The 11,506-nt window shown below is 40.3% G+C and overlaps 1 protein-coding gene across 4 annotated transcripts in view; it reads right to left on the bottom strand.

The window, feature by feature from the left end:
- rptor (regulatory associated protein of MTOR, complex 1) overlaps nt 1–11,506 on the bottom strand; it is a 260,643-nt gene that overhangs the window by 160,087 nt on the left and 89,050 nt on the right. For all 4 annotated transcript variants that reach the window (XM_059560532.1, XM_059560531.1, XM_059560530.1 and 1 more), the window contains exons 6-7: nt 10,854–11,000; nt 1,105–1,280 (exon numbers count right to left, since the gene is read on the bottom strand). In XM_059560532.1, coding sequence (XP_059416515.1) covers nt 1,105–1,280; nt 10,854–11,000 — 323 coding nt within the window. The remainder of the gene's footprint in view (nt 1–1,104; nt 1,281–10,853; nt 11,001–11,506) is intronic.

Below are 11,506 nucleotides of genomic sequence, written 5' to 3' on the forward strand. Positions count from 1 at the left end.
ATATATATATATATCAGGATTCACGATTTTATCACAATTCCAGTGAGCGATTTTTCTCTTTGTGTTTTGTTTTATTAACATTAAAGGAATAGTTCACCAAAAAAAAAAAAAAAAAAAAAAATTCTGTCAGATGTCTGTCAATTCTTTCATAGTGTTTTATTTTTATACCACCATTTACTCACTCAAAAGTGATTTTAAACATGTTGTTTCTTTTCTTCTTCTGAACATAAATGCTATTTTGAGGAATGTGGAAAACCAAACAGTTGCTGGTCCTTAGTGATAGTAGTATTTTTTGCTACTATCAAATTCAGTGTGGACCAGCACCTGTTTGGTTACCCATATTCTTCAAAATATCTTCTTTTGTGTTCAGCACAAGAAAGCAAGTAATACAGGTTTGGGACAACGTGAGTAAATAATGACAGAAATTAATTTTCAGGGTGATCTATCCCTGTAATGACAGTAGGCTGCATGTTTAATAAGCCTACTGTCCCTTTAAGACCTGCATGCATCTAATATACAGGCACGTATGTGTTTTTCTCTCAACTGTTTACTTTCATTTTAGACTTAACCAACTGAGTCGACATGTAAACCTTGTGTGTTTTGACAGTATTAGCGCAAACGATAACTTAGTTTAATAATCAGGCGCTGTTTGAGAGGCTTTAGCACGCGCGTTTCGGGTGTATGCAGCACTCAGAAAAAGCACAGGTCAGACCAATGTGAGAATTAAACATTTAAAAGCACATGCAAATACTGAGAGAGTAACTCTACCGCTAAGTTAACACTGCTGTGAATGCATGTGGTATTGTACAGTATATGATAGAGGCACCAGAACTGCAGCTGATAGAATGTGTGCTACAGAACGATACTACGATATTTCTTCAAAAGCAGATTGTGCAAAGATTTTTATTGTCCATGATCAAAAATCGACATATCGCATACCCCTAATTAAAAGTTCACCTCAGAAACATTGTTTAAAAAAACAAACCAGAGAATTATGGGATCTTGCGATCAAAATACCTGGTTTGAGTAGCTCACTATTAATTTGGTTTGTATGTACATTATGACTAAATAGAACTGAATGGGTGTGTAATCAGCACATCTCACCAGCGTAGGGCAATTTTGATTGGTGTAGTGAGACAGGATGTGAAAAGGTCAGCGGGGAGGTCAGGGTTCATGGGCAGGAGTTCATTGGCCTCACAGGCAGCAAGCTGAATGCAGTTCTTCATGGAGGGAGGCAGGGGCATCTGAGCCAGTGGGTGGTTAGGGTTTATTGCTGCCACCTAGTAAAATATAACGAGAACCAGTGAACAACAGTAAAGCAGGTCTCCCAAGGGTTAGGTATGAAATCTTAGAATATGTAATAATTTGTTGCACAGGTGTCAACATTCATCTTATTGTTTTCCCTTACTGAAGACTTGCAGGTGAATATAGCCTGTTGTCATAAGTCTGATGCAAGTTTAATATTCTTTAAATTTAATCAGCAGTCACTTAAGCAGCAAATGTTAAAAAATTATAGGTTATGGCTTTAATTTAAATTTGTAGCGTCTTACGGTTTCAAAATTGCTCATATCATAGTAAATACTTTGCATGCATCAAATATTCTTTAAATATTAGATTCTAGATTAGATTGGATTAAATTCTAAGGCATCTAAATTATCAACATATGAACACTTTACTAAACAAGCTGTTGTACAAAATCTACTGAATGCTTTCTGCTGTATGATGAGTTTATAAAATATTTAGTAAAAATATTTACTTAATATTTAGTATAATTCTGAAAACGTCCACCTTTAGGTTATTGTGCATGTGTTTTTTTGTTTTGTTTTAGTTTTTTTGCTGTGAAAACATGAATTATTTTTAAACAAGTATAAATTTTGTTAGTAATATTTCAAGATGATATTATTCAAGATTTCAGGCTTATAAGTGCATTACTTACCTCTCAAATTGACCATTAACAATCTATCTACAATCTCAATTAAGAGTGGCAATGGTCCAATGGATAGATAGGTGGCGGTAATGCACATATATGTCTGCAATCAACCATAAAGCAAGAAAAAGAAGACTACATCTCATGCAGCAGTAAAATGTTGATGAGTGTACAGAGTGTACTGAGAATAACTTTCATCTTTTCAACAATTTAAAAGTTTTCTGTGCAGCTTTGATGTATTTTAAAGAGTTGTCAGTAAACATTTAAACTGCTGGATGATACATATTCTTAATTCTTTCTGACAAACATGAAAAAGATAAAGTGAATGAATTACAGTATGTAAAATGTTTTCTAAATGTTTAAATTGCAGTGTACAACGTTTATTACAAGGGGGTAGAATCCAAAGTTCAGTACTCACTAAACACTACTCGTGAGTACTTTTAAATAAGCTACTCTTTACTGTTATTCAAATAGTTTTTACTCGACTCATACAAAAATAAATAAATAAAAATAAATAAATAAATTGGAATGTAATGGTGTATTTTTTCAGTACCAGTAACAAATCATTCAATATAGCATTCATATAAAAAAAATGTATCCACTTAGTTTTTTTATTTTAATTATTTTTTTAATTTTTTTTTTTCATGTTCAGTATTATTTTAAATAGGACAAGGACAAGCAATACTTAATTAAAAAACTGCATTTATAATTAAGTAAAATTGTGAATATTGTCTTAAAGTCTTATGATGACAAACTGTAATTGGTGGCCCTTCACATTTTATGTGGTTTAAAGGTGGCCCCCTTGGCCTCCGAACTTAAGTAGCCCTGTTCTAGCATGAAAATGAACATGGCGTACTGATTGTGGCTCACTCAGGGTGAGATCTATGCTATTAGGGAAGTGTCCATTAACAGTCATGGGCAGGACCTGTACAATGTGAAATCAAATTGTACAGATTCTGGGAAAGGCTAGTACTGACACACTGCTTATGATTTATGAGGATAAAAAAAAAAAAAAAAAAAAAAAGGAGTGGCTGAATCATTATAGGATGCTTTTGTACACACACATTGCCAATTCGGCACTTGGACAAGTTTGGAAAGCGAGCTCCATATCAACTTCCTGAAAATGTTGAGCTGTTAACGCTTTCCTACCACTCCTGACAGGACACCACGTTTTAGCCCGGTCAGACAGCATGATGGTGGTATCCTTCATAAATCATCAGTGTGGGCTTGCTGAGAGCAGTGCATGAGCACCATACAGTTCAAAATATTTAGGACATCTTCGGGAGGGCAGAGATCAACCTATTCACCTATCAATGCCCAATTTATTTCTCAAAAATTAAGGATGCTCTGGCCCACGACAGGGACCATTTCCTCCTGTATGCTTTTCCACTGATCGCTCTGATCCCCCAGGTCATCAGATGAGTCAGGGAGGTCACATGGTCCTCCTGCTAGCCCCCCTGTGGAGGAGCCAACAATGGTTCTCGGACCAGTCTCAGCTGTCATCTGTGGAGCCATGGCCGATTCCCTTGAGGCAGTATCTCCTCTTTCAAGTGAACGAATCAGTATATGGCATCCCAGAACCAAGTGGTGGGCTCTTTATGTATGGCCTCTCAATGATAGCCCACAGGCCTCCCAGAGAGCATCCTAAATACCATTTCACAGGCTAGAGCTCCATACACAAGACGTCTCTTAACCTTAAATGGTCGGTCTTCACTGCCTGGTGCAAAGCCTGGGGTGAAGACCTATTTACTTGTGACATACCCCAGATATTGTCTTTTCTTCAAGACTTAATGGATAGGGGCCAAGTGGTGGGCTCTTTATGTATGGCCTCTCAATGATAGCCCACAGGCCTCCCAGAGAGCATCCTAAATACCATTTCACAGGCTAGAGCTCCATACACAAGACGTCTCTTAACCTTAAATGGTCGGTCTTCACTGCCTGGTGCAAAGCCTGGGGTGAAGACCTATTTACTTGTGACATACCCCAGATATTGTCTTTTCTTCAAGACTTAATGGATAGGGGCCGAACTCCCTCTACCCTTAAAGTCTATGTAGTGGCTATAGCAGCCTCTCATGTGCATATAGCCGGGCAGTCTGTGGGTAAAAACAACGTTGCTGTTCATTTTCTTAAGGGATCTAGAAGGTTGAACCTCCCACGCCCCTTCACATTCCCTACATGGGACATATCCATGGATCTTATAGGCTTCAAAGGCCCACCCTTTGAGCCACTTCAGACTGCTGACCTACGACCCCTGTCACTAAAAACCGCCCTGCTAGTGGCCCTAGTATCAGTTAAGCAAGTAGGAGACTTGAATGCACTCTCCGTGAACCCCTCCTGTTTTGAGTTCGGGCCTAGCAATTCCAAAGTCATCCTGAAACCAAGACACAGTTATGTCCCCAATGTTCTCTCCAGTCCATTCAGGGATCAAATTGTCATTCTCTCCGCACTTCCTATTTCTCTAGATGATCATGAGTTGAACTTACTCTGCCTGATCAGGGCCCTAAAAACTTACATTGACCATTCTGCCACTTTTCGTCAGTCGGAACAGCTGTTTGTTTGCTTCAGAGGACACACCAAATGTCACCCGGTCTAAAAGCCCAGACTATCCATATAGTTGATGTGATAGCTTTCACCTACTCATTCTTAGGGCTACAATGTCCTATAGGTATTAGAGCATGGCCTCCTCTCGGGCATGGTCTGGTGGTGTGTCTATCGCGGAAATCTGTGCAGTGGCTGGTTGAACCTTGCCATCCACATTTATCAGGTTCTATAACCTGGATGTCCCTAAGTAACAGACACAGGTCCTTTCAGCATAAGACCCACTGCCATGGTCAGGCTTAGCATGGTTTCCAGCCTAGGACCCCTACTGCATCTGGCTTATGGCCCCCCCTTGGCATCTGGACCATATGAGGACAGTTGAGGACAATTACTGTTGTAACACCATCCACTCAGTCCAGGACATCTTTTATGTATTCGTTGCAAGCCCTTTGTAAGTGATTGTACTGTCCCCCGAAGTCTCTAGCCAAATGGAATTTGACGCAGTATGAATGTAGTATCGAAAGGGAGCGTACTCGGTTACTAATGTAACCTCGGTTCCCTTAGACATGGAATGTGTACTGTGTACTGTGCCGTGCTACGTTGCGGGACACCTCACGTCGTCACTTCAGCCGAATTAAATCAGTTTGCCTAGGTGAGACGGCCACTTATATAGCCTGTTTCCACGGCCCTTTTGGCAGGCTCGCCCACTATAAGCTTTTATTAAACTTCATGGACCAATGGCCATGCAGTTTCACTGGGTGATTGAAAAAGTCTTCAGAAATTGCTGTGAAGGACTACTCCCCTGAAGTGTCTAGCCTAATGATTTACAATGCAGTACTCGTTCCCTAAGGGAACCGAAGTTACATAAGTAACAGAGTATGTTTTTTGGACACAAAAAGATTAGAATCAGAATCAGAATGAGCTTTCTTGCCATGTTTACACAAATGAGGAATTTATTTGTGACAGAAGCTTCCGCGCAGTGCAACAGAATGACAGCAACAGAACAAAAACACAGATAATAAAAGAATAAAAAATTGAACATGAAAGAAAAAACAATATACAAAATGACAATTGTATGTGCAGGTATATTACAGTAGACAGTTTTGTGTGCACAGGTATATTATGTGCAAATTTGAAGTGCAGACTGTTAATAAATAAGTGTATGAGTGCATAAATAGTGTTGTGTGTTCCAAAGTTATTGTCAAGTGTTCATTAGATGTGTTCTCTGACGGAAGAACTGTTCCTGTTTCTGGTTGTGCTGAGCTCCAGGTTGTTGAGACTGCACCAGACATTTAGCTCTTTAACCTCCTGTCTGTAGGCAGACTCATCACCATCCTGAATGAGGCAGATGAGTGTGGTGTTGTCTACAAACTTCAGGAGCTTGACAGAGGGGTCTTTAGATGTGCAGTCATTGGTACATGGGGAGAAGAGCAGTGTGGAGAGAAAGCAGCCCTGAGGAGCTCCAGTGCTGATTATACGGGTGCTGGATGTGTATATTCTCAGCCTCACTAGCTGCTGCCTGTCTGTCAGGAAGCTGTTTATCTACTGGCAGACGGAGGTGGGCATAGAGAGCTGAGTTAGTTTGTACAGGAGAAGGTTTGGAATGATAGTTTTAAAGGCTGAGCTGAAGTCCAAACAGGATCCTCACAAAAGTCCCTGGTCTGTCTAGATGTTGCAGAACATAATGCAGTCCACTGTTTACTGCATTGTCCACAGACCTGTTTGCTCTGTAGGTAAACTGAAGAGGATCCATTAAAGGTCCAGTAATGTCCTTCAGGTGGGCCAGCACCAGTTTTTCAAATAACTGCATGACCACAAACGTTAGAGCCACAGGCCTGTAGTCATTTAGTCCTGTAATTTTGGATTTCTTTGGGACGGGGATGATGGCAGAGCGTTTGAAGCATGAAGGGACTTTGCACAGCTCCAGTGATCTGTTGAAGATCTGTGTGAAGATGGGGGCCAGCTGGTCAGGACAGGGTTTCAGACAAGCTGGTGTAACACAATCTGGGCTTGGTGCTTTTTTCCTTTTCTGCTTCCGGAAGACCTGGCACACCTCATTCTCACTGATCTGAATTGCAGGAGTGGTGGAGAGGTGGGTTGCAGGAGGTATGAATGGTTGCGTGCGCTTGCGGAGGAATGTAAACATTCATGAGAATGAACGAGTGAAACTCCCGCGGCGAATAAAAGGGCTTGCAGTTAATGAAGAGTGTTTCTAGATCTGAACAGCACAGTGGAATTGATTCCTAATCTATCCACTTCCTAAGATAAATATCAATAGTGTAAATATAACTTTTTCTTCTGCTCTTTAATCAATTTTATGAAGTTCAAAATGCCAAATCAAAACTGTTTTGTGTGAATTTGATGTCCATCAGACAGCGGAGTTAAAAGTTAAAGTTAAAGTCGTGACATTTGCCAAGTATGGTAACCCATACTCGGAATTGCTCTGCATATAACCCATCCAAGTGCATACTCATGAATCCAAGTGAATGCTTGCTTTTTGGGTCGACAGCTTATAATGTAGTTCTGGGTTTTTTAGCTTGTTTACATCATTTTACTTCAGTCCAGCAGTTTGCACTCAGGAAGTGAATGAGAGAATAATATTTTGCAAAGAATATAAAAAATATATATATTAAACACTTTTTTTTTTTTTGTATTATTAAGACTGTTTATTAAATTATTTATTAAAATTATTAAGCCCTTTGCGTTCAAGGATCATCAGTGATCCCAGATTATTATTGTTTCAATTTCATGGCATGTTAAACATCACACTCTGGACAAACTGTTCAATCAGTAGACTCCAGTTTCGATATTTGACCACTTAATAAAACATTATTGATAAAACATTGTAGCAGGAACATTCATTTTGGAGAGCAAAATAATAAATCCGTATCATGTCAAATTTTGAATAGAAATTCACCACGCATTCATATTCAGTCATGTCAGCAGTGGTTTATTTGTGTTCACATAGATTCACTGAACAGCGACAATAAGGGATTATAGTCCAAAGATGCATGTACATGGAGATATATGGATATATTTACTCATGTTTACTTCATATTTCTTCTGACAGAATCATAATTTCTATTCATTTTCCACTGATTTACGCGATTGTGGCGAGTGGGGCGGGGCCGAGGGACATGGGAACAAGGAGTGAGGCCGGCAATGATTGGGCAAATCAGTGGCACCTGCGACCCACTGCCGGTCTCGAGTCCCACGTAGGAGATGGAAGGATATAAAACTGGAGCGACGACAGTGAAGGACGAGAGACCGGCAGTGGGTCGCAGGTGACACTGATTTGCCCAATCATTGCCGGCCTCACTCCTTGTTTCCACGTCCCTCGGCCCCGCCCCACTCGCCACAGCGATCTGATGATAAATAGCATCTCCCAGCGCTGTCTCTGTGTGCACTCTTCCGTGTTCGAGCTGTGACTCAGACAAACTTTGATTCGTCTTGAGCCTTGTCAATCTTTAGCGTCTCATAACTAAACAAAGTGTCATCGTATCACATACTTCCTTCACTCTTCCAAGGTGATATCTGACCACAACAACACAGAGAAACCTCTATACCCACGAAATATCCAAATAATAAACACATGATTACGTTAGTCAATGGTTGGTATGTAATTTTCTTGAAATTTTGGGCATTTTTATAAAAATATTGAAAATGTACATCTGAAATGCTAATTTGTGCAGCGATATAAAAGTCTATAAATAGCATATTTTTACAACAGTAACGCCCAAATTCCATATGAGATCGCAAAAGTTAGTTATTACAAACACTCGATCAGGGTTTAAAGTAAGTTTTGAATAAATGTGTACTAATAATTCAAGACCTAAATAGTCTTTATGTAGCTTGATGTTAACGTTAGCTCTAATGCAGCTACATAACAGGTGCGGTTCTTCTTCATAATGCATTTTGTCATAATAATTCACATAAGGCCGTAAGAAAATGTTTTGTTGTATTTTTATAGTAAGATTTTTGATAATAGTGAGGTAACGTATACTGGGATTGAAGCGACGTGACTTGGTAAACCTTGAAATACCACAACAAAGGCTAATAACAGCTGAATAAAAACAAAAGAATAATGATAAAAGAAATGTGGATAATGTCTCATACCTGGCCGATGTGTGAAAGGCTTGTTTCATCAGAGCAAAAAAATCAAATATCGGTCAGTATTCGGAGCCAAACATATGGAGACAACACACAGGAGAGCCTATATGAGAGTTTACAGGAGATACCAGGGGCTATGAATCAATTACATTAGCCTTCTCTAAAAACACACGACATGGCCTTAGAAAATATTTAATAAAATTAACAGTTTTACAGATTATATGATGATTTTTTTTAAATGAAGTATTAGTAGATTTGTGGCTTTAGCTACCGGTACATTATGTTTCTTAAATCATATCCTACATTTTTTTATACATTTAAAAAATATATTTTTAATATTTTTAATATATTAATATTTTTAATATATTTTTATTTTTGTTTTTATGTTTGAGCTTATATATCTTTATTATCATAACAATCTGAGTAATTCTGATTCTTGAACAGTAAACTTTGAAGTGTCAGCTTTGTGAACATATGTTGATTATGTTAGAAAGACTCATGAGCAGAAACCTTTTTGTTTTGGGTATGTCATTTCGGTCTCCACGCCAAAAATGGGGGTATACTGGTGTAACTTAAACCTTGTGTTTGGTCGTCGACTGTTAAATGTCTTCAAAGTTCCTGTGTTTACCCTTTGTGAATTAAATTCCATGTTTGAAGGATTCAAAGATTCTCCAGCATCTCCTTGCTCCTTGTACCTTCCTCTCGCGTGAAGTGTAACAGAACAGCCGACCTAAAACAAAAGTAAGCAGTGCCTTTTCTCTCTGTTGTTTAAAGTGTTTAGGATTTCCCACTCATTCTTACTCACATCACATGGAGGAAGGAGCTGTATTCATCACCATAGCTCAGGCGTGCCCAGTCAGTTAAGCAAAGGCATTTGTGCCACTCACCCTCACCTGCTCCCTCGATGCGGAAACTCTGGTGACGCTGTTCCAGATCGGGATGACATACCATCGCCCTGCGGAGCTCCCAGACACCACCAACCTTGGCTGGAAGGAGGCAGTTATCCAGGTGTCAACTGGAGAGCCTCGGTTTCCCGATGTGGGACCCATATGTTGGCATTTCCCGAGTCAAGTCAGCCAGCCTTCCGGATGTTAATCTGGCAAACCTGCCAATCCCAAAACTCACTCCAGTGCCCGCTCCTTGAAAACATCTTCCAGAGCTCCCTCCAGTGCCTGCTCCTCGAAAGCTCCTTCCAGAGCTCTCTAAAGTGCCTGCTACTCCATAGCTCGCTCCAGTGTCAGCTGCAGCCCCAGAGCTCGCTCCAGTGTTGGCTCCAGCACCAGAGCTCGCTCCAGTGTTGGCTCCAGCACCAGAGCTCATTCCAGTGTTGGTTCCAGCCCCAGAGCTAGCTCCTGTGTCGGCTCCAGCCCCAGAGCTAGCTCCAGTGTTGGCTCCAGCCACAGAGCTCGCTCCAGTGTCGGCCCAAGCCCCAGAGCTCACTCCAGTAACAGCTCCTTGAAAGTGCTTTACTGTGCCTGTTCCTCCAGACCAACCTCCTTTGCCAGAACCCCATTAGTGCTATCCTGATGCCCAACTCAGCCCAGGAAGGGCTCCTGATCCCGAGTATAGCCTAAGGAGGGCTCCTGATCCCACGTTAAGCCCAGGGAGGGCTTCTGTCTCCCCATATAGCCCAGGGAGGACTCCTGTCTCCCCATATAGCCCCATTGAGGGCTCCTGATACTCCGTTAAGACCTGGGAGGGCTCCTGATCCCCCGTTAAGCCCAGGGAGGGCTCCTGATCCCCCGTTTAGCCCAGGGGGGGCTCCTGATCCCCCGTTAAGCCCCGTCAGTTATCCCAAGTATTTTTGGAGGGGGGGGTAGTAGGGCTCCAGCCATAGAGGCGGGGGAGAGCTCTGCCATGGCCATGTCTCTCATTAATTATCTCATTTTCCCATGCATTTAAACCCTGTGTGTCCAAGTGTTTGGTCGTCGGCTGTTAAATGTCTTCAAAGTTCCCGTGTCTACCCTTTGTGAAATAAATTCCATGTTTGTAGGATTCTTCAGCGTCTCCTTGTTCATTGTTTCTTGTACCTTTTGTGGTCCATAGAAGAGAGGTGCAAACTATACCTTTAAGATTGACTACTAAAACATCTAAAACACAATTAAATGTTCAGTGATTTAACCTTTTAACTCTATCTCTAGATTGAGTGTTCTCATAAAACTGTTTTCATGCTTTATGATTTTCTCTGATATAACACATCAGTTCGGCATTTTACCATGACGGTGTGAACATGAGTAAATATGTGTGTGTGTGTGTGTGTGTGTAAAATATCACACACCTCCAGCTCCTGCTCCCTTTGCAATGCAAACTGTTTGAATGACTTGACAATGATCCCTGCATTAGAGCAGTCATACACGAAGATGGAGGGACTTCCCATCCACGTCTGTAAGTCATAGATGGAGAGAGGGATGTACTGTGTGTAGTTCTGAAAGAGCGAGAGAAAGAAAAAGATTTTTTTGACAACTCAACTCAGTTTATGCCCAAAACTAAATTAATTAATTTTAATTAAAGTCAAAAGGAAAGTACAAGTGTACACAAACTAATGCTGGTAACTGCTGTGCGGACAGACTGAAATAAGTTTATTATTTAGCATTAGGGCTGGGCAATATATGAAAAAAAAAATCTTATTGTCAAAATATTTATGATATTCGATATCTCAATATATTTGGATTTAAATAATTAAAAAAAACCATGTTTTTCTTTTGCCCATTAAATCAAATGAATACATGTAGGCCTATACGTAACTTAAGCAGTGCAAAACAAGTACAGACAGTGCATTCTGTCAACTTTTTAGTGCATTCAATTAACAATTTAAACTATGCAACTGGGATAACTTTTATATTAAACTTTTTTTTTTAAAAAAGCTTTCAGCTAAGAACACAAGTCTGTCAACTGTCTGCGGTTTTAAGAGAAGCTCTGTGGCATGAAACT

The sequence above is a fragment of the Carassius carassius genome, chromosome 10 (assembly GCF_963082965.1).
Source record: "Carassius carassius chromosome 10, fCarCar2.1, whole genome shotgun sequence".
Taxonomy (NCBI): Eukaryota; Metazoa; Chordata; class Actinopteri; order Cypriniformes; family Cyprinidae; genus Carassius; species Carassius carassius.